This window comes from Melospiza melodia, chromosome 4 (assembly GCF_035770615.1).
Source record: "Melospiza melodia melodia isolate bMelMel2 chromosome 4, bMelMel2.pri, whole genome shotgun sequence".
In the NCBI taxonomy this organism is placed as follows: domain Eukaryota; kingdom Metazoa; phylum Chordata; class Aves; order Passeriformes; family Passerellidae; genus Melospiza; species Melospiza melodia.
In genome coordinates, this window is record NC_086197.1 from 89,459,704 (window position 1) to 89,485,549 (window position 25,846).

The following is a 25,846-nucleotide window of genomic DNA, read 5'->3' on the forward strand; positions in this document are numbered from 1 at the left end:
TGGTGGGGAATGGCCCCCACCCAGGCACCAGTGAGACTGGGGGTGTTAGGGCTGCACAATCTTGTGCTGCTGCTGCTGCTGCTGCCAGAGAGGCTGGGCTGTGGGAGAACAGCCTGTGACCACCACACACATCTGGGCTCAGCATCCCCAGCTGGACTGGGGGCTTTGGTGCCAGGGCCCAGCCTGTGCTGGTCCCAGCCATGCCTCTGTGTCAAATAGCACTGCGGGCTCACACTCTGGGTGTAGCGTTCGGTGCTGATCACACGCAGGAATCCCACACTTCAGCAGGTTCTTGGTGTCTCCTCCTCTACCTCAGGCACACATTAAACCATCATATTCCTTTTCCACAGCAGAGCCAAGTAGTAAAGAAAATAGTCTCATGCCAACAGAGTGAAGAGCTTTGGCAAAATGTAGATGTAGAGACTGGCAGGTGTCCTTGTTTGCTTAACACCTTCTTTACTCTGCCCCTGCAGGTTTGGAAAATGTGACTATCCAGCTGGACCTGGAGGCTGAGTTTCATTTCACTCATCTCATTATGACCTTCAAGGTAAGGAAGCCACAGCCTTACCCTGAACCCTAAAACATGAGGAAATGAGAGGTCTCATAGTCCACATCCATTTGATATTTGGGATTAGGACTTTGTCTGAACTGTTTGGCCTGAAGTTTTCAGAGCTGCCAACCATTAACCAGTGCTGAAGTCATGCAGAAAGGCTGAGTTTTGATTTGTGTTTGAGCTCAAGTGAGGCTGCAGAAGGAGTCATGCTGAAGCTGGGTTTTGTATTGGTGTGTTTCTGGTGTTGTATTCTAGAAGATTGTTAGCTAAGTCATATAGTAGCAAGGGTTTTTTTCCTGAAAAAAGTTGGCCATGGTATCAGTTTTCATTTGGCAAATGGAAAGGTCTTCAGGAAGAAGGAACATCTGTACACAAAGTGTCTTTGTTTTTTTACAAACAGATGTCTTGGAATGGTAGCTTATGTCCCGTACATCCTAAATGTTCTTCCCACGTGGACAAATTAATCTCTTCATTTTTGCGCATCAGCTTTCTAGGACAGCTGGTTCTTCTTTCCTGGGGCATCAACAAGGGGTTCTCCCTGTGACTTAAGGTGGTGGCTGAGGTGGAAGGTGGTCATTTCTACCGAAGCCAGCAGTGAGGGACCCCTCAAAAAACCCTGGCACTGCAGCCATTGTACCCCAGTACAAACTGGGGCTTGGTCTGCTGTCAGGAAGAAGACTGCAGGGGAAAGATAGTTTTAATGATGCCTTGTGGACTTTGTGTGGTAGACAGTTGAGGTGTCTTACTTCTGGGTTGCTAAATTTTTTTGGTTTTTTTGTTGGGTGAGATACTAGTTTCTAAGTTGGGTGATATTTTCAGGCAGGAAGCAGAGAAAAAATTTCTTTCCAGCTGTGACTGAAAAGCTTTTGTGCTTGGCTCTGGGAGGTCCTCCACTGAATACATAAAACTAAGGAAGAGATTGTTGGCATTTCTTGGTAGGTACAAGCTAGGGTTAAATAAATATCTGGCTTTTGAAAGGCAGCACAAAAATGAAAACATGATTTTATTTAGGTCAGAGGGATTAAAAATCTTTTCAAAACTTCATTAGTTTGTTGTTCTAGAGTTGGATACGTGTAGGTAAGAAGGACACTGGTTTGGTGAAGTGAATGCAGCCTGCCAGAGTCTGGGCAAGGCCAGCTGGACGAGGGTCACTGGAGATGGGGGCAGTCAAATGCAGTGTGAGAGGATGAAGCTGAACCTCTCCATCTCCATAAGGAACATTTTCTTAAGGCAGCACAGAGGACAGCTGGCACTGAATGTCAGAGATGCTGCAGAAGGTCATGTGGTCAGGCAAAGAGAGGAAATGCTGGGGCTTCTCTGAGCTTCAGAGCCACCTGCTCAGCAGTAACGTCTGGGCATCAGAGCTGGGTGGGAAGTACTGCAGTGACCTCCTGCTCCCTACAGTATGAGAGGAAGCCAATTAGGTCCTTTGTAAAAGATAAGGACGAGAGGTACAGCAAGGAAGAAGGCTCTGCTGCTTTCCACAAGCTGTGGGAAAAAAATTATTTTTGTCTCTGTAAAGCCCTACTTTAACCCCACTTTTCAGCAAGAGTTTGGAATCAAAAAAACTTACAAGCTTGCTTGTTTAAATGTGTTTAAGCACTTGGCCACTGGGTGCCATCTTTTGAAGATGGGTAGTAGTCTATGGCTTGATGAGTGTTATTTCATGTGTCTGCCTCTGAGAAGAAAGTGGAATATCAGCAGAAAAGTATTTCTGATATTTCCACATATGGGAAATAGTCAGTGCAGGGAGAGAGACTAAAATCCAGACATGTGGATTGCTCACACTACTAAGATTTAATGTAAATGCAAATAATAATTAACCAAATGAAATCTATTGTTTTCCTTACCGTTAGACATTCCGTCCTGCTGCAATGTTGATTGAAAGATCATCTGACTTTGGACAGACCTGGCACGTTTACAGGTATTTTGCATACGACTGTGAGAGCTCCTTTCCTGGGATTTCAACTGGACCCATGAAGAAAGTGGATGATATAATCTGTGATTCCCGATACTCTGACATTGAACCTTCAACAGAGGGAGAGGTCAGAGACAATTTTTCTAATATGTTTATTGTGTAGACTTTTTCCTTTTAAATTCAGGCTCTCTTATTTTTGAAGCTGAATCTTTCGTTGTTTGATTTTTCCTCCAGGTGATATATCGTGTTCTAGATCCTGCTTTTCGAATTGAAGATCCGTACAGTCCAAGGATTCAGAGTATGTATGCAGTTGCCTTTCAGGCTGATTTGAGAGCATTTCAGCACTTACTTGCTTAGGAAAACCAGTAATCCACTAACAAAGTCATGCATTAGCCCCAGTAGCAGTTTTGAAGGCATATGAATATCTCTGTGTATGGCTCCTTTTCCTGACTCAGATAGTGATGTGCAGGAAAATAAAGATCAGTGATGTAAACTCAAGAGATTGCTCTTACACACTTCTTTGGATCTGGTCCTTTTCTTAATTGATCAGGGATTTGTTTTCATTAAAGACCCCCTTTCCCCAAAATACATGCAGTTGCCAAGAGAAACTTGGCAACGTTGGAATGTGATCCTATCATTGTACAGTATTCAGAAGGCAAATGAAGAGAGCTACAAAGGTACTTATTTCATTGTGCATTTCTAGCTAAAATCAATGGGGTCGTGTTTTATTTTTCAGAACAAAGTAGTGACTTTGGAACAGTTGGCCATGGTAGTTGGCATGGCTGGACCACTCAGATGTGCTCCTAAACCACAACTTGCTGTAATGTTCGTGCATGGTCTTGGCAATGCATGAGAGATCTGTTCCTCAGTGTGGCTTTAAGAGAAACCTTGTGGGGTGTTTGGCCTGGGGGAACTGCCGTGCTCAGCCTTAACCTGACCTGATTTAATATGCATTCTCAGGCTGGGTTCATGTCCTTCACTGTAAAGCTACCTGGAGCAAAAGGAAATATGTGAAGTAGAGGAGTGTCTGCTCGTTGCTATGAGTTTAATGTTATTTTTTTTCTTTACTCAGCATTTTAAAGGAGAAACTGCTTTCATAGGCTTGAAGTGCTTTGTCAAGCCTAGTTCAAGGCTATAAGAAATGACATAGGATTCACAACATCAAAGTAGATATGTGGATGGTATTAATTACTGCAATATTGTATTCCCATGGATTATCCCTCCAGAAATCCTTTGTATTTGGTCAGTGATGGGGTGTTACTTCTTTCCACAAAATGTAACTAATTACATTTCCTAGGAAAATTAGGCGTGTACAAAAGAAGAATTGTCTTTATTTCCAGCTAAGACTTTTTCCAAAAGTCTCATAAGTCTATTGGCTCTTGGTCCACTTGGCAGCAGTTTCTTGATATCAAGTCCTTACCCATCTTGTATTTTAAAACCCCGAGGAACCAGTGTCTTTTAGGTAGTGCTTTTCTCCTTGCCTTTAACATTTGTGTATGTGCCTGTGCATGTCTATAATAAAATAAACCATTATTTAAAATTATGCATAAATTTACTTATACAGTTATCAACTTGTAGTAAAATAATGTAATTTTTTTTTAATTTGGGGAGTATGAAGTGATGTGTAGGTGCTGAAATCAAATCTGATCTAATCTGCCCATAGGAAGCAGGCTTAGGAAGTCACTCCTGGCTTCCTCTCATTCAAAATATTACCTGGCAAATAATTCCAAAATGGGCTTGCTGGTTAGCTATTTTGTGTGTGTCCCCTGCAGACCTATTGAAAATCACAAACCTGAGAGTCAAATTTGTCAAGCTGCACACTCTGGGAGACAACCTCTTGGACTCCAGGATGGAGATCCGAGAGAAGTACTACTATGCCATCTACGACATGGTGGTTCGTGGGAACTGCTTCTGCTACGGGCACGCCAGCGAGTGCGCGCCCGTGGAGGGCTTGGACGAGGAGGTGGAAGGAATGGTAAATATTCACACTCTTCTTGTCTCTGCCTCTCTTAAGTGATTTGAACACAAATGTAAAGATGACACTGTCCCTCACCTCCGCACGCTTGGTTTTCAAACAACAGAACTGTTATAATTATTCCTCCGTGGCAAACACATCTGTCATTATTGGTATTAACCTAACACATATCTCAGATTAGGTGATAATTGTTTTAACATTCCTTTTCTGATTGTGTTGCAGAGCTGATGAAACTGAAAGGTAGGAATGAAGAAAGGGAGTGTAACCTTATTAGGTCAGAGACCGATATATGAGTTCACTTGGTTACCTTAAAATTGAAGTGGAATGGAGACATCAAAGGCTGAAACACTTGTGAATCAAACATAACCTCTGTTTGTATTAGTTGTTACCAGCTGAGAAATCGAGATTGTAGCCCTAATAAACACAGGCCCTGAAGGAAAACCCTGATTGCCTCCATGGTATGCTGCTGCACAAGTGCCACATCCCTTGTGGGGTCTGCTTTTCCCCATGCTTTTTGCATGACAAGCCACAATAGCACCCTGTTAATGGGTGAGTTATTAACTGGTTGGAGATGTGGGATGGGGTTGTGGGTTGTCCAGGGCTGCAGGATGCCATCGAGCTGGGCATGCTCCACTGCCCTGTGTTTGGATGAGTGTGTCCACTCAAGCTTTGCCTTTAGCATGGTGGCTACAGTGCTGGTAATGCCAGTGGTCTGTGGCAGCAGCTGTCACACAACCACTCTTGGTCTGCTTGGTGCTTGTTCTGTACACAAGGCAAGGGCAAAGCCTGGGGCTTATGGATAAACGCCATCCAAACGCTGTTATCTTTGCTCTGAGGATCAAGGCAGGCTGGAAAGAGGGCACTGGGCTAGTGACCTGCTGATGTAAATAGAAGCATGTTGATAGCTAATTAACAGCTAATAAACAGCTAACTTTTAGTTCCAAGAGGCTTCTGGGCCGAACTGTGCTCTCCTTGTTTATTTCTGAAAGCATTTATTCTGGCACTAGTTCCGGTGAGGAAAGAAGGACAAATTTGTATGAGGACACTTGGGCAGGTGAAGAACATTCCTATGGCCCTTTATGCCTTTTCTAAATGCAGTTACATGGATTAAAGTCCCCAAAAGTATATGTCCATTATGTGCTAGCTTTATTTTGCATTCATTGTAGAATGATTTTTTTCATTTTTCGTTTATAACCAACTCTTTTTTAATTCTTTATTTTTTTCCTCCTTTTTTTTTCAATTACAGGTTCATGGTCACTGCATGTGCAGACATAATACCAAAGGATTAAACTGTGAGCAGTGTATGGATTTCTACCATGATCTACCCTGGCGCCCTGCTGAAGGTCGCAATAGTAACGCATGCAAAAGTGAGTTGGAGTAAAAGGCAGAGCTGGGTGCCGTGAGCGTTACAGGCTGTTACTTGTGTGTAAAATCCTTCATGGTTGGTTGACACTGGTGTGTCTTTTCTGCAGAGTTGCACTTCCCCCAGGACTCTTACTCTGGTCTCTGTCTTTGTTCTTTGGTTGACACCGCTATGTCTTTTCTGCAGAGTTGCACTTCCCCCAGGACTCTCACTCGGCTTTCTGTCTTTGTCACAGAGTGCAACTGCAATGGCCACTCCAGCCAGTGCCACTTTGACATGGCAGTGTACATGACAACGGGGAACACCAGCGGGGGAGTGTGTGACGACTGCCAGCACAACACCATGGGCCGCAATTGCGAGCAGTGCAAGCCCTTCTACTTCCAGCACCCCGAGAGAGACCTGCGGGACCCCGACGTCTGCGAGCGTAAGTGCAGCCCCACTCTGCAGGGTGGGAATGGCCTTGGGATCCCTGAGGAAATCCCAGGTGGGCCTTGGGATCCCTGAGGAAGCCTCCAAGTGGCCGTCTTGGAGGTCTTGAGGGAGCCTAGCTGGGTTTTGTTTTCTCTTTGAGAACCTGGAAATTTACCTGGTCCTTGTGTGTCCAACCCATGCCATGTCATGCAGGAGTGACAGTCTTTCTACACAGCAGCTGAGTTTCAGTAATTCAGTGTGAGACTTGGCCTTTCATTTTGTAGCAGTTAATAACACATGTGTGGTGCTTCCTTCTTAGCTTGCAACTGTGACCCAGCTGGCTCCCAGAACGGTGGGATCTGTGACCGCTACACCGATTTCTCCACCGGCCTCATTGCTGGACAGTGCCGTTGTAAATTATTTGTCGAGGGGGAGCGTTGTGACCTCTGCAAAGAAGGTTTCTATGGCCTGAGTGCCGATGACCCAGCGGGCTGTCAGTGTGAGTAAAAACATATGTTCCTTTATGTGTGATCAAAAGCTCTTTGAGGGACTGTTAGTGCCAGGAGAAGTTGGTTTGTGGGATGGATTTTTTTTTCCTTTTTTTCATGTTTTGCCTAAAGGAAAAACATTACTGTAGATTTGATGTAGCTTGGAGTCCACCAGCCCTTAAAATCCAGTTCACCATTTGAACCTTCTGGTATATTCAGTGGAAATAGCATAATCCTCCTTATTTCTTTTCAATTTTGAATCTCTAGGCCAGGGAAGTTTTACTGGGATGGGTGGTGAGCAAAGAATGAAATGAATTTCTGTAATGGGGAATTCAGGGGAAAATTTAATGTATATATTTAAGTTGAACACTGTCTAAAATATGACTCCAGTCCTGCTTTTGACCTGCCCGTTTGTATTTCCATGTAGCTTGTGCCTGTAATCCTCTGGGTACCCACCCCGGGGGCAATCCTTGTGATCCGGAGACAGGAAACTGCTATTGTAAGCGTCTGGTGACAGGAAAGCAGTGCAATCAATGTCTGGCAAGTAGTTCACTGTAAAATCAATTGGGAGACACTGGTGTGAGGGGGGCTGGAGTGTGGGAAGCATGGAGCAAGGTGCTGGCCACTGTCTCTGACTGCCTGCTGGCATTCAGGGTGTAGAGGGCACCTTGAGATGTCAGGAGCCGTGAAGTGTGCTGTGTTTTGGGGAGCTGGCATGCATGTCATGGCAGACAGGAGCATCCAGTCTAATTCCTGGGACCATAAGGGGTGAGACATTAGGATACCTGTGGTTGCTCTGAAAATGAAGGATCTAGGGCAGTTCTGCTGAAGTCCTTGCTGGGATGAAAGACAAAGCAGTCAGGGAAACAGTGTTACCAAAAAAATTCCTTTCTAAACAGGCCATTATTTTAGGCAGGGATTATTTCACACACCTACATTTCCATGTAGTGTTTGTGCATGCTGGAGTGTTACAGAAACATGCTGTCAGATAACTGAATGTGTTTGTACAAACACTGAGAAACTCTTATCTAGCAGTGAACTGCATGGAAAAACCAAACAAGTCTGTCTGTCTGTCTATCCAGCAAGCAAGTTGCACAGTAGCAGCCCTGCAAGGGCAGTGCCCTACACAAATACCCACTGCCCCATGTGTGGCTCTCTTGCCCTTGAAATAGTCAGCAGGGTGGGAGGAGAGCAGGTAGGGAAGTGCTGTTGGTGCTTAGAGGGGTAGAACCACAGCCAGGGGAGCAGGATCCATGGGTGGTGGGGCAGTCTGGGACAGCTTGGGCTGAGTGTTTAGAAGTGTTCCTTTGGGTGAGATGGAACTAAGTGAGGCCCAGGTGACAGTGCTGGTGATGTTTGCTCCTGCAGCCCGAGCACTGGGGCCTGAGCAATGACATGGACGGGTGCCGGCCGTGCGACTGCGACCAGGGTGGAGCGCTGAACAACAAGTGAGTCCCTGCACAGTTCCTCTCCTGTGATCACCCAGCCTCATGTTTTTGTAACCACAGCATCCAGGGCTCAGTGTGCTCTGGGGGAGGATGTTTGGCACCCATCTTTCTGCTTCAGGAGGTGGTAGATCTTGATTGCAGCAAAGGTGGCAGGGGCATCCATGTCTTTTCTGTGTGTAACAACATTCGTTGGTGCCACTGGTGCAAGTGAACATGTAAAACTGTTCTTGGTGTAGCTCTGCCTTTGTCAGCCAGGGTAGGAACCAGGTGTGGGTTAAGCTCTGCCTTGGCTGTAACCTAGGGTATGGTCCATGTCAAAGCTTTGCTCTTACAAGATGAAAGCAGGACTCGGGCATGACATGGACAGTGACATGGACATGCTGGTCTTGCTTTGCTCCCAAATCACCCTTTGGCCAATCTGTCTGCCCACTGGTGCTAAGGGAAGCACACTAGCTGCACAGTACTGCTCTGTTGTCTCAGTGGTGCTGCATGGAGTAGGATGTGGACCTGGAAGTGCCCACTGGGGAGATGTACATTTTTTAGAGAAAACTAAGTTTTGAATGTGCATCCATCAGTATCAGCATGGAAAGTCGTAGCTTAGATGCCCTGTCAGTGGGGTGCTGGGTAGCCCGCCTGCTCCTCTGACCAGAGCAGTTCTCTGTGTGCTAGGTGTGTGTCCAACCCCTGGCTTTTTAACAGCAGCATGTTCTTTTGCCTTTTTTTTTTTTCCCTCTCCCTTCCTTCCATAAACCTTTTGAAATGTTATGCTTTTGTCTAAAGCCACAGAAGTTTCCCAAGGGGGTCAGAGAGCTCTTTCCCACTGAAGCCCATGGGACCACACTGGGGGAGTGTGGGATCATCTTGGTGTGTGTCCCATAGGTCATCACAGCCTACAGACACCCCTCTGCATCAGGGATTGCCGTGGGAATGTCCCAGGGGCCGTCTCTCCTGTCTGCTCCCCGGTGAATCATTAGCCCTTGGCAGACAGCAGTGTGGATCTTAGGGATTATTTACTCCCCCGTGCTCGCTGCCTGCGCACAGATGGGTTACACCACACAGCCCAGAGCAGCTCCCCCAGCACAGCTGCTCCCAGGGCTTTGGGGTAACAGCCCAGCCGTGGCCCAGCCTGTTTCCCATGCACTGGAGATTGCAAAACCATGTGGGGAGGGGAGGTGCAGCATCCTGGCAGGGGCAGGCAGCAGCTGTGCTCCCCTCCAGCTGCAGGAGCACTGCAGAGCCCAGCTCTGGCTCCTGCCTTCGCTCTCTCACGTCACCGGGAAGGGGGAGCTGTGCTCTCCTCAGGGCTCCTCTCCTCAGCTGCTGAATTACTGCTTCCTGGCTCCCTCTCAGGGTGTGGGATGCTGTGCCTTGCCCAAAATTCATCCCTGTGGTGTAACCCACCACCAGGTGGTGGAGTTGTTGCCTCCCCAGAGGGGAAGCTTCCCACCTCCTCTTCTGGGACCAGCTAAGGCACTTCTGGCATCTCAAAGTGAACATTTTAGAGAATCTCTGCAATTTTGAAAAAAGTTTCAGTTAAAAATTGCTCTTTGTCTGGTGGCTTGAGGAGTCTGGAGATTGTTCATGGAAACCAGAGGCATTTACCTTTAGAAAATGTTTCTAAATCCCACTCAAATTTAAAGAAGGAGGTGTATTTTGGTGGACCAAAAAACCTTCCTTTTAAGAAGTGTGATTGAGTTTGTGCAAAATTGCAATGTGATCAAGCGTTCTTTATGATGCAGGACAGACTCTCTGGGGACAATAAAACAGCCAAAGGCAGTTTGGGGATAGAGCTGTATGGAGTAAAGAAAACGTCTCATTGTGAAAGAAGGGGAAATCTGTGTGTCACTCTGGACAGACCTTCTGGTGAAGGCCCTGACTGCCCCATGTCACTGGTTGTGTCTGTCCTGCTCTAGAGCAGCCAGAGATGGCTTTGCTCCCTGTGTAGCTGCTGATGATGACCTGTCTGGATGCTTTGCAGCAAGTGAGAGCAGCTCAGCATTCTGGGGCATGTAGGGTCATGCCTGAGACTCTACAAACAGATGCACTGCCTGTGTGGCTTGCAAGCTGGGAGACAAAGCCTGCCCTTGGCCTCAGGGCAGATGTGCCTGTTGGCTGGGTCTGGTGGCAAGTAAAGCTCCCAGAACTCCCGTGTCCTAGGGAATCACTGCATCCATAGCATGAAATCCTCTTGCCATCTAAACAGAAGAAGCTACTTGCAAACTGCCTACTGGAAATTTTCCTGGTCCGTGCTTGCTTCCAGCCTGAGCCTGGATGTTGTTTTGGAGAGTGATAGTTGGGTAGAGCCAGGTCTGTACCTGTGACTGTGCTGCCGTGTTTGTAGTGCAGGTGGCCCAGCTGCAGAGCCCAAGAGCCTCTCCTGTGTGCTGTGTCCAGAAGTGCTTCTCCTCCTGTGTCATTTAAAATGTCACAGCTCCACTGCTGTCTCAGCAGAGCCCAGATCTGTTGTAAATTCACTGCTCTTCCGTTCTAGCTGCTCAAGTGAATCTGGGCAATGCGAATGCCGGCCCCACATGTTCGGACGTCAGTGCAACCAGGTGGAGCCTGGCTATTACTTCATTTCACTGGATCATTACATCTACGAGGCAGAGGAAGCCAACTTGGGCCCTGTGAGTAGCAGTTTCAGTGGGCTGGAGTGTCTGGAGAGCTGTGGGAAAGTTGTTTCACCAGCTGGCTCTTGGAAGTATCTTTTACACTCTACTTGTTTTGCAATTAAAATGTGGAAAACACAAAACTGAAATGTGTCAGAAAACCACTAACCTGTAGCTTTTCAATCTTAGTATCAATAAATAGTGGAGTAATTGAGGGGGGAGGAATTGTAATTTTTCTTAAACCTGTTTTTTTTGATCATGACTGTACAGTTAGTTTTCTGTCACCATCCCTCTCTGTACCCCACCACATCTACTTCTCCTCTTATCTCAGAAGAGGTGGGACACAGACACTGGCTCTTCTCCTTGATGCCACTTCACTGGGAGTGAACAAAGCACACATTTAAGCACATTGCCACAGTTTTTATAGTTTCTGTACATCAGTAACATATATTTTATTAATGACTAAAACCATATTGATTGTCCAAAAAACTATTTACGAAAGTGAGGTTGCCTCTAGCTTGTTCTGCCTGCTGGCATGGTACAATAGGGTCTCTGGCTCTTTCTGTTGCCCATCACACAGCCTTGCTTTCAATTCATTAACAGCAGCTAGGTGATTATATCAATCACTTTTGCCTCCAGCAAGGAGAGAGGAAGATGGAAATAATGGTTTCTCTAAAGCAACAGATCCTTGCCTGCCTGCAGTCAGGGCATTTGGTGCCCTAATTTATTTATTTTGAGTGAAGTGCAGCCACTTTGCAGTTTCAGCCAAGGCAGAGGAGTTTTTGCTCTCATATAACTGCAGAAAGCACAGAGCAGAAATTGTACCACAGCAGAGGGCACATAAGCTGGCACAGGGTTTTTGGTGTATTTGTGTCTGCCCAACTGGAGAGGTTGTACCTGAGGCCCTTCCAAGGCTCAGGGATGGAGAAGCCCAGCACAAAAAATCCACCCTGCCAAACAGAGCAAGGGGATGTGCTGCTGGTTTGCCTTTTGAAACCTTGAGAACAAACAATTTTTAAAAACATCAGTATTGAAAAGCTTTCTCACAAATCTGATGATAGAATAAAACTCTGAATTCCCAGGCAGGGGCCCAACACAAGACAAAATGCAGTGGCACAGAGTTGCAGGGATTGACAGGCAGTGCCAAGCCCCTGTGCTCCTGCAGCTGCATGCCCTTGCTCACATCCTGCCTGCCATCCTTTCTGGGGAGCTCTGATCTTTGTGCAAAGCCAAAGGCTGATAACTTACAGCCAGGCTCTGTTCAAAGAGTGTGAGAATACATGAGGGGACATCCTGAAGTGACACGTATGTATGTAGACATTTCCTTGCTTTTTATCCCTTTCTACTGAAGCAGCTTCCTTAGGAATGCACAGGATGTTGTTCTATGGAGAGATACATTTGAAACAGGAAATTTGAGCATCATGTTTCTATTTTCTGTTACCTTTTTCCTCTTCTTTGCTTTATATAAAAAACAGGTAAACCACCTGACACCTCCGACTGAAAAGGGTGACCATGTGTTGATTTGGCTAGGAAATATCTATCAATGATTAGGATCTCTGTTCTTTAGTGACACCCTGCTCATTAAAGCCACAATCTGCTTTTCCAATGTAATTTTGAGCAGTGGTTTGGTTTGAATCAGCCTGGTGTAGTCAGGGAGCAATTAGCACTCAGGCTTGGATGGTTAATGGAACAGTGATGTGCCAGTGCAGTAAATCCTACTGCTACAAGTGCAGTGTGGAAATCTGTATGGTGAATTAGTTACTCATAGCAAGTTTTTAAATTTCATTCTGCACCATAGCAGAGAAATAAATGAAGAGTTGTGCAGTCTTGTTTTGCTTTATCTCTCTTGCATTTGTAATGTTGTTAAGTGAAAGGGCACTGGTGTGCACGTGTATGGATTTAAAAGAGAATTTGTGTTGTGTGGGATGCCAGCAGTGGATGCTGCAATGCAGAAGTCATCCATCAGCAGAACCCCACACTTCATGGACTCCCATGGGACTTGCAGATTTAATGGATCAGTACTGAAATATCTGTTCCCTGTTTTGTAGGGAGTGAACATAATAGAGCGCCAGTACGCGCCAGACCGCACGCCGTCATGGACAGGCATAGGATTTGTGAGAGTCCCTGAGGGGGGACACCTGGAATTCTACATTGACAACATCCCCTACTCCATGGAGTATGATGTTGTGATCCGCTACGAGCCGCAGGTGGGTCTGTAAGTATGGGCACTGCTGCCTCCCAGCAGGTGCTGGCTGGCCTGGTGCACAACTGACATGAGCTGGCTCTTTAAGGAGTCATCAGGGCCCAAAGACAGGACAGGTGCTCAGTTAAATGTCTGAGATGTGTGAAAATCCAAAATGATGTTGACTATTTCTAGTACTATTTGCTTTAGAGTTTGTTTCACTATTGCATTGTTTCAGCACCTGTTTAATGAGCAAATTAAAAAGTGACAAGTCCCATCAGGGCAGATTAAACTATAAATTTGTTATTGGCCAGATCAGATGGGCATTGTGCACCTTAAGAAGCAGATTGCCCATCTTGGATGTTGAATGCCTGCAGCTGAGAGTTTGCAAGCAGTTGGCTTTGATAATTTGCAGAGGGAAGGGAAAGAGAAAAATCCCTCCATCTCCTTGCCTGTTGGCAGCAACTAACTGCAGTGAATACTCAGATACAGGACCCAGAGGTGAGGGGAGAGGAGTCACCAAAGCCCCTGGTGATGCCATGATGCAGATGGGCCTGCTGGACCCCTGCTCCTTGCTCTCAGCCCACACCTGCAGCTGGTAGATGCCCCATTGATGCTGCAGCTGCAGCCCCATCCTCCCTGAAGCACTGCGACCACCCTGTCTGTGCTCACGCTTTTCCTGGCCTGAGCTCTGGATGCTTCCAGGAGTTTATGATTATTACTTGATACTGATAAGCCTTTTTTTTCCCCAGCTGCCTGATCAGTGGGAAAAAGCTGTGATCAGTGTCACACGCCCAGGCAAGATTCCCACAGGCAGTCGGTGTGGCAACACAGTTCCTGATGATGATAATCAAGTGGTCTCACTGTCACCTGGATCCAGGTCGGTATAACTGGATGGGCTAAAGGAGAGGAAAAATAAAACAGATTAAAATTGAACTACAATAATGTAACATTTTCAGTTTGCTGTAACCTCTGTGAAAATAGGAGAAAATTAATTTCCAGTAGGTTATAAAAACCACATTTAGTAGTGTGTCTGTAGATTCAAAGCTTTTAAGTTTATTCTCATATTCTGATAGGGTTTGTTCACTGAGTGGAGGGAGGGGGAGGTGTTTGCACAGCCTGTGAGTGAACACTGGTTTGACTTTTTACCTTGCTGATAACCTTTTCCGGTTCTGGCTTCCACGAGCCTGCAAACCGCCTCTCTCACGTCGCAGCTTTTGTTCTGCTGGGTCTTGGCTGCTTTCTGTTATCTTGATTGTTCTATAGGGGCACCTTAAATGCTTTATGGTGCCTTTGAAGTAAGGACTGTTTCCTGTTCCTCCTTCAGATACGTTGTTCTCCCGCGGCCCGTGTGCTTCGAGAAGGGGCTGAACTACACCATCCGCCTGGAGCTGTCCCAGTACTCCTCGGTGGACACGGAGACTGAGAACCCCTACACACTCATTGACTCTGTGAGCAGAATTCATTTTAGGGATGCTCTTAAAAGCCTGGAAGTTTGCATTTCCCCTGGTATATATCTGTGTAAATTCAAAGTGGTATTTTGCAGCGTTGTTCCTTGCAGCTGAAGTCAGATTTCAGCTGAACAATGTAATGCAGCATAGGTTTCTTCAAAAGTTCCTCCAAGTATGTGAGCTGTTTTTCTGCTAAGAGGCTTTTGAGGTATTTTGCAGGACTGCAGCTAGTCCACAGACCTATAGTTTCTTTGGGGAAGTTAATGTGTGTCATGTAGGTAATGAAAATCAATATCAGTGTCAATCTTCTTCTCTAGAATGGATAGAATTTGGTAGATTTGGTAAGAATTTGTCAGGTACTACAAGTGTTCCATCAAAACTAGAGAAATATTGTCATTTATGTTTCAAAATCCATCTGGCTGTTTGCTTTTCAGCAAAAAAAAGGCTAGAAGCTGGGATAATAATGAATTTTCACAATTTTGGTGGAGGCTATTTATAAATAGTGACACTTTGTCATTCTAAAATTGTTTTGTAGCTTGTTCTCATGCCATACTGCAAATCGCTGGACATATTCACAGTGGGAGGCTCGGGCGAAGACGTGGTCACGAACAGCGCTTGGGAAACTTTCCAGAGATACCGGTGTTTGGAAAACAGCAGGAGTGTTGTGAAAACTCCCATGACAGATGTCTGCAAGAACATAATATTCAGCATTTCTGCACTACTGCATGAGACTGCCTTATGTACGTAACCATCTACTCGTAGGGCAAACCATGCCTGGGGGCTGGATGGTGCTTGCGGGCAGAGCAGTTTGTATGGGGAAGGCGTGTACATGGGATGAGGCAGGGCATTCATGTCCTGTGCCACAGTGCTCACTTTCTGCAATATTTTTCTCTGCTCAGCATGCCAGTGTGACCCGCAGGGCTCCCTGAGTTCGGTGTGTGACCCCAATGGAGGACAGTGCCAGTGTCGTCCCAACGTTGTTGGAAGGCAGTGTGACAGATGTGCCCCCGGCACCTTCGGGTTCGGGCCGAGCGGATGCCGACGTATGTTAAACTCTTGGCTCTGCGCTGTGCTGTGGCTGGGGCCCTGAGCTTATGGCTTGTCATGGGAACTCAGCCCCTCTCCCTCTCTCTTTGCAGCGTGTGAGTGCCACGCCCGAGGCTCTTACAACGCCTTCTGCGACGTGGAGACGGGCCAGTGCCACTGCTTCCCCGGGGTGTATGGGCGGCAGTGCGACCGCTGCCTGCCCAGCTTCTGGGGCTTCCCCAGCTGCCAGCCCTGCCACTGCAATGGCCACGCTGACGACTGCAACCCCTACACCGGGGAGTGCCTCAGCTGCCGAGACCACACAGCCGGACACAACTGTGAGAGGTGCGGCACCTGTGCCCTTGCCCTGGCCCCTCTCCTCCCCCACAGCAGCGTGGGCACAGCAGCTCTGCTGTTCCTCTCTGGTGCTGGTGCTCACACAGGTGTTAAGCCACAGCAAAAGTCCCTGTGCCGAGGGAGTCAGAGAAGCACTTGTGGTCCTGAGGATTGATGGGAGTGGGGATCCCCTCTTTCCTGCCCACAGCCTTGTGTCTGCATAAGTGCCCAAGAGCACGCTGCAGGAACCCAGGCCTTTAGCGAGTCATTACAAGCCTTCTGACAGGCGTTGCGGTGGCAGGGCTGATGCCCAGCCTTCGGTGTGCAGCTCCTATGCTGGTGTAAACCAGGCAAATTTGTGTCTGTCAACACAGATGTTAGGAGTGTGAGCCATAAGGATGTTTCTGCCCCTTGCTTCTTCACAGTGGTATAAAATCTGAGCTTATTTACAGCTTAATTACAGCGTGTTTGCCTGCAGTCCCTGCATGCTGTGTACTCTGTTGTGCAGGTGCCAGACTGGCTACTATGGAGACCCCATCCTGGGATCAGGTGACCACTGCCGGCCCTGCCCTTGCCCTGATGGCCCCGAGAGCGGACGCCAGTTTGCCAGTGGCTGTTACCAGGATCCAGTCACACTGCAAGTCGTGTGTGTCTGTAGCGTGGGATACATAGGTACTTGGGGGGATTGTGGAGGGGTGGCTGGTTGGGTTGAACCTCTCAGGGAGAGGATGTGTTCATGTGGGTTAGATGTGACCACAGCACCAGTGGGTTGTTGCAGGGGGCTGCCTCACTTTGAGGGTGCCAGGGCAGAGTGTTTTGTGTGGGTGGTGCCAGCATGGCCATGAACCTCATCTGCAGCAGTGAGGGATGACTGGTGCTGAGCAAAGGGTTGACAGGACAACACAGGAACCAAGGAGATGAGCAGCATGCCTTGGTGCCCTGGGTGGTACCATCCATGCTCTGCACCCTATTACTATGGTCTCACTATGCTGTCTCTGTTTATTTAAACATGATCCAGTTAATGCCCCCCCAGAAATGGTCTTTATTGCCTTGCTGGTGACGGGGCTGTGCCAGGGAGCCGTGATGGCCGTTCCCACTGTGCCTGTTTGTTCAAACAGGCAGTCGCTGTGATGAATGCGCGTCTGGCTTCTTTGGGAGCCCCGATGAGGTCGGTGGCGCCTGCCAGCCGTGCCAGTGCAACAACAACATCGACACCACTGACCCCGAGGCCTGCGACAAGAGGAGCGGGGCGTGCATGAAGTGCCTCTATCACACTGAGGGGGAGAACTGCCACCTCTGCAGAGAGGGCTACTACGGGAGCGCCCTGCAGCAGGACTGCAGAAGTGAGTGCGAGACACGGCTGCACCAGCTGTCTCAGGGGAACCAGTGGGCACTAAATGCTTTTTACCTGGCAGCATTTGGTGTGGAGGGAAATCTTTATTACTTGCAGCTGGATGGGGCTCCTGGCTCTCTACGGTTGAGAGGGAGTTCTGAGACAGCATTTACATTTGCTGAAAGGAAGGAGGATTTTGCAGGAGGGAGACTTCTTACCCTCTTGATACTGGTCTCTGTTTATATCTTCTACAGAGATAAGGTTGTGGGGAGAGAGTTTGTGGTTTGACAGTGGGAATGAAGGCTGTGACAGGAAGCTGAAATGGGTGGTGGGGAGGCAGATCCCCCTCTCCTGTGGTATCAGGCACAGCCCACCAGGACAGGCGGGTCACTGAGCAGGTGAGCTCACTGTTGGCCAGTTGACCACTTCAAGCAGATCTGCCACCATAGCTGACTGAGGAGAGCTGGGCAGACCTAGGCTTTGGTTTTACAGAGGGAGGAATGGAGGAGAGCAGGGAGGGTTGGGCTGGTTGAATGAGGAGGGCTGGGGCATGAGGAGGGCTCTTGAGCAGTGCTGGATGTCATTCAGTGTTGGGTCAGCCAGGCCTGGCCACTGGCATTGGGACATGCCAGCATCTGCCCTCACTTCTGTGGACTCAGAGAATGAACTAGTTGTGGAGTCAGGGCAGTCTGGTAGCGAGGGGCAGGTTGACATGGAGGCGCCGTGCTCTTTCCCTCACAGAGTGCGTCTGCAACTACCTGGGCACGGTGCGGGAGGACTGCGAGGACTCGGAGAGCTGTCGCTGCGCGGCGGCCACGGGGCAGTGCCGGTGCCTCCCCAACGTGGTGGGGCAGACGTGTGACCGCTGTGCCCCCCACACGTGGCGCCTGGCCAGTGGCACCGGCTGCGAGCACTGCGACTGCGACCCCGCGCGCTCCCTCGGGCCTGCCTGCAACGAGGTGAGGCAGCACGGCCTGTGCCCGAGGCTGGGCCCTGTGCCCGAGGCGCGGCCCTGTGCCCGAGGCGCGGCCCTGTGCCCGAGGCTGGGCCCTGTGCCCGAGGCTCGGCCCTGTGCCCGAGGCTCTGCCCTGTGCCCGAGGCTGGGCCCTGTGCCCGAGGCTGGGCCCTGTGCCCGAGGCTGGGCCCTGTGCCCAAGGCTGGGCCCTGTGCCCGAGGCTGGGCCCTGTGCCCGAGGCTGGGCCCTGTGCCCGAGGCGCGGCCCTGTGCCCGAGGCTCTGCCCTGTGCCCGAGGCTCTGCCCTGTGCCCGAGGCTGGGCCCTGTGCCCGAGGCTGGGCCCTGTGCCCGAGGCTGGGCCCTGTGCCCGAGGCTCTGCCCTGTGCCCGAGGCTGGGCCCTGTGCCCAAGGCTGGGCCCTGTGCCCGCGGCTGGGCCCTGTGCCCGAGGCGCGGCCCTGTGCCCGCGGCTGGGCCCTGTGCCCGAGGCGCGGCCCTGTGCCCGAGGCTGGGCCCTGTGCCCGAGGCTGGGCCCTGTGCCCAAGGCTGGGCCCTGTGCCCGCGGCTGGGCCCTGTGCCCGAGGCGCGGCCCTGTGCCCGCGGCTGGGCCCTGTGCCCGAGGCGCGGCCCTGTGCCCGAGGCTGGGCTCTGTGCCCGAGGCGCGGCCCTGTGCCCGCGGCTGGGCCCTGTGCCCGAGGCTCAGCCCTGTGCCCGAGGCGCGGCCCTGTGCCCGAGGCACGGCCCTGTGCCCGAGGCTGGGCCCTGTGCCCGAGGCGCGGCCCTGTGCCCGAGGCTGGGCCCTGTGCCCGAGGCTCAGCCCTGTGCCCGAGGCACGGCCCTGTGCCCGAGGCTGGGCCCTGTGCCCGAGGCTCAGCCCCTGCTCGGGGCAGGGTGAGCTGCTGAGGGCTCACTGATGGGTTTGCTTTTTGCCTTTGACAGTTCACAGGGCAGTGCCACTGCATGCCGGGTTTCGGAGGCCGGACCTGCCGGGAGTGCCAGGAGCTCTTCTGGGGTGACCCAAGTGTGGAGTGCTTAGGTGAGTCCAACCCTGGTGCCTGCTCCTTTTGGAAATGTCTGTGTGGCTGAGCACACCATCACAGCCCGGTTCACTGGGACACCCCTGCTGGGACCAGCCCTCTCGAGCCTTGGAAAAGAGGGACAAAGCATGGTGGAGTCTGCGCTGGGATTTTGGTGCCTTGCAGGATGAGACATGTGGCAGGAGGCCAGGCCAGTGCTTGTCTGTGTTTTTCTTGTCTGACCTTTATTTAGAAACAAACCTCTCTGTTTAGAAGCAACTCTTCCTTAAGGGTAAGATTGCAATCTCTCAGGTAGGCCAGCATGATAAGAAAACATATCACAAGCATTTGAGTTTGAGAATTGTTCTGGAAACCAGTTTCCTTTGCCTTTCGATTGTACGTAGCTGAAGACCCCTGTCTCTTGTGCCTTCATACAGAGAGTAGAGATTTTTTTATTTAGTAGGAGACTTTCCTTATATTTCAGATAAAAATAAAGGAGAAAGCAGAGACCATGCAGTGGGTTAGCCATAACTACATGCTGCAAAACAGAGCACCGTGAAGTAGGTTGTTTAGAAAACTGGATGGCCTCTGTCCTTTCATTATAAACAAGTCTGTTCATTAGCTGGAAAAGAAACTTCAAACATTGTCCAGACCAGAACAAACTTGTATCTCTGATCTGTTCAAATAGGAGCCCTTGCCAGGAGGATTTGCAATAGATTTAAGGTATTTTTTCCTGCAGGGAGGAATGTGCTTGCTGTGGTCTTTAATAAATCCCTTACAATAGAGATAGCTTAGAGCCCATTATCTTGATAGATAGGCAGGTCACAGCTACTTGGTTTGCAGCAGATGAAAGGACTGGGGAGTTGCCCCAGTTCCTGAGTACATATTGGGTTTCTTGGGAAAGGCTGCCTTTCAGAGGCTGTGTGTGTTCTGACATGGGAAGGGGTGTGCTGACCCTGCTGGCTGCAGGGCAGGGATTGTCTTTTGCTATCAGTTGTCTCCATCAGGGTTTATTGATGGAGTCCATCTGCATACCTTATCGGCAGGGTTTTGCAGCATAGCATCATTTCTGAGCTCTCGTGGAGTTTCTGCTGTCTTTTGAACATGTGAAAACCTGCTTTAATTTTTCTGAAGCAAAGAGACAATATATTCTTCAGAGCCTGTTTTTACCATGTGAGATCTACACTCCCCTTCCAGTCCACCATTCCTTCTGTGCCCTAGTGACAGAGGAGACTCCCTCAGGTGGAAAGGCAGATTTTCCTTCATGATTACATCCAGCAGGAGGTTCCTGTGGCAGGTGGGGAGAGCTGCTGCCCAGGGCTGAGCAGTGGCAGCCTGCAGTGTGATGCTCTGGACAGGCTCCAGGCATGTGCTGGCTCGTGGAACACATCCAGCCGGGTGGTGCTGCAGGCTCTCCTGGTGTGCTGGGGTCAGTGCCTCCTGCCTGTCTCTCCTTGGCAAGAAGACAATTGACTTCTCAGCCCTCCTTTAGCCCCGGGGAGTGAGAGGTGATGTTCAGGCTGGCAGAGCTGCAGCTGCTGCGTGGGCAGGTAGCAGCTCTCTGGGATAAGCGGGTTGCAAGCAGAAAACTGTGCCATTTAAGGAGCTGCTGAGCAGTGTCCCTGGAAAACAGCAGAGATCTGGCCTGCAGCCAGTGAAGCTGGAACTGAGACAAGGCTTTGTCACAAAGATGTCTGCTCCAGTTGCAGGGAACATGTGGACTCCTGCCATGGCGTTTGCCACCTGGCGTGTTCTTGCTGGCCCAAGCAGCCAGTATGGCCACACTTTGTGCTGCATTCAGGATCAAAATAGGAACAAATCTGGATGGGGAAGAGCAAAAATTCTGAACCTTGTGAGTGTGGACACAGTTTTCACCAAGCTGGTGCAGAGATGTGGATATTGCTCCCAAGGAGTCCAGTGTGGGATCCTCCACTCTAGGGCAAGTGGGTTCTGCTCAAGGTTGGAAACCACAGGGTGAATCAATTACTCCAAGGACAGTGATATGTGATCTCTTCATGAAAGGTCTTTAGGTTGCTGGCATCAAGAAACACAAGCTCCTGATGAGAAACGGGGACCATACTGCTCATGTTGCTTTGACAAGCTTTACAATGCTAAAAAATCCCAAGTGCCTGCAAATAAGCTCTGGACAAAGCTGTGTGGAGATGTGCAAAATGGCCCATTTAGGACAGGCTGGGGCTGCAGCTCTCCATGGGTTCTCAGGCACTTGCAGTAGCAGTGAGTTGTGGATGGGGCCCAGGGTCCCAGTACACTCCAGGGGATACCAGGCTGTAGGGCACTGTTCCTTGCCATCCCCATTGCCAGCTGCTACCTGTGATGTCTCTTCTAGAAACCTTGTTTAGATCAGCCATGGTGAAGTAGAAGCCAGGGAAGGCAGGTTTTTGTACCTGGTGTGGGTGCTGCAGTCTGTGCCCCCTGCTGTGGAGAGAAAATGTCGTCTGATGTCTCCTCTCTGCGTGTCCACAGAGTTCACAGTGGCACTGCTGGGGCCAGCTGAGGTGGGTGCCTGTGCTTGGACAGCATCGTGCACCCACAGCACTGGCTGCACTTCAGCACCCACAGATGTCCACTGGGGATTACACACCACAGAGAGCCTGTGGATGGGTCTGCAGAGCCTGCTTACTCCCTGTGCTTCGAAAAAGCACAATGTTCTCTCCCTGAGTTCAACATAATGCCTGAAACAAGCACAGCAGAGGCATAGAGGATGGGAATGAGCCCAGCATTTCTGTCTTGGCCTCGTGCATGTCCCTGGGAGGATTACAGTGGGCAGGAACTGTGCTGTCAGCATCACCTGCTCTGGAGGCAGTGCCAGCCCCTTGGCAGAACTCTTCTGCCATTGCTGCAGCCTTGAGCTGGCTGCAGCTCTGCACGAGCCTGCCTGTGAACGTGTGTGTGTGCATAAAAATCCTGCCTAAGGGAGTAAATAATAGCAGTACAGGGTTCATCACATTCAGGTCTCCCAGGCATTCTGCTGGAGCTTTTCCAAAGCCTGGCAACTCGAGTGCAGGACTCAACATGCCAACTTCTGCACCAGCTTCAACCCACAAAGTAGATCTCCAGGAGAAGGCTGCAGGCTCCTGGGAAGCCTGAGATGTGGAGTGGCTGCAGATGCAGCTTAAACAATGCCCTTGCACAATAGACACTTCCAGTTTATATTTCATCTAAAATGAAGGAGATGACAATTTCACTGTCATTACTGTTGTAATAAGTTGAACAAGCAGACAAGAGTGCAGTTAGTAGGAGGTGCTGTGTGAGATTGGAAGTAGGTGGTGTTGCTATAGCCCCTTCACAAGAAACATGTCCTGTGTTGGACATGAGTATCAAGACTTACTGTAAAATCACAGAATTTAGTTGAACTACAATTAAAAAAAATCATGTTTTTTGTCAAATATACACTGCATACATTGACAAGAATGTTGTTTTTTTTCAGTTTTTAGTCTTTGTTATATGGTTGGTGCAGGAACAGCAGTTCACTAAAAATTGCCCTATTGCCATGTAAGAATAAGTTTTGTAGTCTTAAAATTTTAACACTTGGATCTTAAACTAGTCACATAGGCTGCTTTTATAGGAGATGTTTTTGGTGTTTAGAGATGTCTTGTTTCCTTCTGTGAGAAGTGCCTAAAGGAAGTCAGACAAATTCTGTGCTAAAAAAAATATAATTTTCACTTGGAGTTTCATAATTTTAAATTACCTAGGGTCATAAAGTACTGTAATGTGTATTGATTATTTCCAGAAAATTATCCTTTTGGCATGGTGTGCTAGCATGTTAAGATGCAGCACAACTCCGGTAATTTTAGTCTGGGATCTTACATTAATATTCTTACTGAAAATCATAATGCTGAGGAGTTAGCACTATGCTTGCAGGGTAACTTGAATCAATAGCTGATTATTCAGAAGAAATTTGCTAGCTCTGCAAAACTTTCAATCTTAAAAGCTGTTGAATGGTTTTCTTATCACAGTGCCTCACTACCACTGGGAAATTGTGCCAGGAAATCATGTTTGAACAAAACCTTTGTGTTTTTTCTCTGGAGGAGTTAAACATTTGATGCTTGCCGCCCTCAGTCTCAAGCAGTAAAAAAAATATTTCTGGAAAAATGATTTCTATTCAGCGTAGGATGATGTACAACGCTTGTTTGTTCCTGAATTGGACACTGATACTGGTCTTCATACAGCCCATTCAGTTTAAATTAAGTGATGTGCAAATATACTGCATATTGAATTAGAGTAGTTTAAATGGAAGTGAGTCCTAAATATTTAAAATCAGAGGAAAAGATAGCAGAGCTGTCAAAGTAGGTAAAAGATAAAGCAATTCTCAGATCCTTTTGAGCTTAAAGCAAACCTCTGAAGCTAGTTACTTGCTTCTTTTGGATTTCTCTTCTTAGGTTTTTACATGAATGCATTTGGTATACATGTTTGAGTGTTACTTCTCTCTTGAGGATCAGGAAAAAGAAGGAGAATAAATGCTCTGATGAAGGTGATACAAAAATTACCCACGGATATTCAGTGTGTGCATGCACATATATGCACATGCATTTGTAAACAGATGCAGCTACAATCCTCATAAATCTGCTAATCAGCAGATCCTGGCTGAAGAATTTGGCCTAAACTTTTCCAAAAATATGGTTTCCCTGAAGTTGAAGTATGCCACAAAAGAATCACTGATTGAGTTACACACTCAGTTAAAGAAAATAATACGCCTAGTTCCAAAATGACATTTCAAAACAGAAACCTATTGTTTAATTTAGTAAATGCTCCTTTGAAAGCCCTTAAATCTTGGGCCAATGATTTCAAAAGACTTCTTTTCCTCCACTGTGTTTTCCATGGGAGGTACTGCTATGTCCTGCTCTGCTTACAGATTTGAAGCCTGTCTAACACTGATCTTCAGTGCAAGCAGCCGTGTCTGCATTAACTTTCAGCCCTTCACCTTGGCTTTGGGCCATCTGTCTGCTTGAAGGGAGACTAATCAACCATTTGTCTTGAAAGGCATTTCCAACTCAAAGTGGTCAAGGCATCCAAGTATCTTGAAGTAAACTCAACATCTGTTAGATTTTGCAGTGCAAAATGAACTACTTTTCCAGTTTCTTGTCATGTAAGCATAGGGAAGCCATATAAAAGTAGCTTACAGGACTTTGTCTTTCCCTATACCACATATAAGTAGAGTATAAAGGTGTTGGTAGCTACTAAGCCACATCTGAAACATCTGCAGGCACATCTGCATCCCTAGATGTGCCTGTGTGTTTCTTGTTCTTGAAAAAGTTCAGATTAACTAGATATATGCTAATACTGGATATGTTGTATTACTCAGGTCTTACATCAGATTTAGGAGTGTGCTGGTTGGAGCCAAAATCTCCTGAGCAAAGCAATATTTTGAAGGTCGTGTTTGAGTGAGCCTGTTGGGTACAGGACTGCTTCTGAATCCCACCATGGCCATAGGAATAGTTGGGCATAACAAAGGAGGTGTTTGGGGAATGAGAACTCTGCTGTGGCTAGAAGTGATGGTGGGTACTTTGGTCAAACATGATACTGAGCATGGTGTGCTGGATCACTCTGACTGGTGTTTGCTCTGTTTCTAGCAGGTATCTCTGGTATTCACATCCCGGTTCATTGGCAGTGATACTAGAATGTCACAGGAATTTTCTGGTGCATGTGCACCCACCATCTTGAATGATAGATGTGTAACTCAGTTGTTCTACCATGAGCTCTTTGCCAGGGTTCTCCAGTCTGTGCCAGCTCGGAGGGCCTCCTTTCCTTTCACATACATCCTGCCACTGTCACTGTGCTTTTGTTCCTTTAGGATGAAGTCATGCCCTTCAGTCAAAGAGACTGAAGCCAGCAGGTTCTTGGCAGGCAGGCACTGCCTGAGGCAGAGGTGAAAGCTGGCACTGAGCTATTTGCCTGGTGGACTGCAGTGTTCTCCCTACTCACTAGGGAGAAGGCTTTACATGACCTTGGCTTGGGCTTGCTTTCCTTCTCTTCAGAACTGGCCCCAGCTGGAGTGAGTGGAGGGTTTGATCCCCACCATGGCAAAAAGGGGAGGTGTTCCTCTTCAGTGGCTTGGACGTGCTCCTTGCTGGGCTGTGAAATGCCTGGTGGAGGTGTCCAGGGCACAAGGAGCAGGACTCATCGCTAGAGGTGTTAGAGATGGTTAGGGGTGAAATCTGGTGTAGTCCTGTATGTGGTTAATGTCTTGGGAAGATGATGAAGAGGAGGAAGAGCAATACGAAACCAGCACTTTTGAAAGCCATTCTGTATACATTTCATTGAGGGGACTGAGGTAATTCAGAGCCAGGATTGCCTGCTTGTGGGCTTGATAAAAAAATCTTAAAATGGAGAAATAAGACACAGTAATGTTTCTAGTTGCCTTGTGCAATTTCTCATGGTCCTGCAAAGCTCGGTTTGGGAGTTTTGTAGGGCTGTATTCTTCCAACTGTTCCTCTGCATTTAGAATAAATTACTTCTCTGCTCTTATCATCCCCTGACAGGCAGCTGTGGAGTTTGGGTTTTCACTTTGCAAACAGTATGTTAGTACCTAAATTATTTTCTCTCCTTCCCTAGTACTTTCTTGTTGCAGAGAGTTTGGAATCCACTTTACCATGCAAATGCTACTAAAGCCATGTCATCTGGCTTTCCTGAACATGCAGGTATTCAGGAGTAGAATTACCAATATGGGGTTACGGGGGTTTTTTCACATTAAGCCTTTTAAATCTGCAAGTAAATATAGTGATCTGATTTGCCAGCAGCAAGTATTCATGTAACTTGATCAGAC

The 25,846-nt window shown here is 48.3% G+C and overlaps 1 protein-coding gene across 1 annotated transcript in view; it reads left to right on the forward strand.

Moving 5' to 3' along the window:
- The window catches only part of LAMB1 (laminin subunit beta 1), a 42,955-nt gene that overhangs the window by 4,501 nt on the left and 12,608 nt on the right, over positions 1 to 25,846 (forward strand). Inside the window, exons 4-23 of the mRNA XM_063155482.1 lie at positions 474 to 547; positions 2,410 to 2,598; positions 2,706 to 2,769; positions 4,244 to 4,446; positions 5,693 to 5,813; positions 6,045 to 6,233; positions 6,540 to 6,719; positions 7,136 to 7,248; positions 8,077 to 8,156; positions 10,648 to 10,783; positions 12,814 to 12,972; positions 13,700 to 13,827; positions 14,275 to 14,398; positions 14,934 to 15,138; positions 15,298 to 15,441; positions 15,538 to 15,769; positions 16,269 to 16,432; positions 16,879 to 17,103; positions 17,835 to 18,052; positions 18,986 to 19,082. Coding sequence (XP_063011552.1) covers positions 474 to 547; positions 2,410 to 2,598; positions 2,706 to 2,769; positions 4,244 to 4,446; positions 5,693 to 5,813; positions 6,045 to 6,233; positions 6,540 to 6,719; positions 7,136 to 7,248; positions 8,077 to 8,156; positions 10,648 to 10,783; positions 12,814 to 12,972; positions 13,700 to 13,827; positions 14,275 to 14,398; positions 14,934 to 15,138; positions 15,298 to 15,441; positions 15,538 to 15,769; positions 16,269 to 16,432; positions 16,879 to 17,103; positions 17,835 to 18,052; positions 18,986 to 19,082 — 3,045 coding nt within the window. The remainder of the gene's footprint in view (positions 1 to 473; positions 548 to 2,409; positions 2,599 to 2,705; positions 2,770 to 4,243; positions 4,447 to 5,692; positions 5,814 to 6,044; positions 6,234 to 6,539; positions 6,720 to 7,135; positions 7,249 to 8,076; positions 8,157 to 10,647; positions 10,784 to 12,813; positions 12,973 to 13,699; positions 13,828 to 14,274; positions 14,399 to 14,933; positions 15,139 to 15,297; positions 15,442 to 15,537; positions 15,770 to 16,268; positions 16,433 to 16,878; positions 17,104 to 17,834; positions 18,053 to 18,985; positions 19,083 to 25,846) is intronic.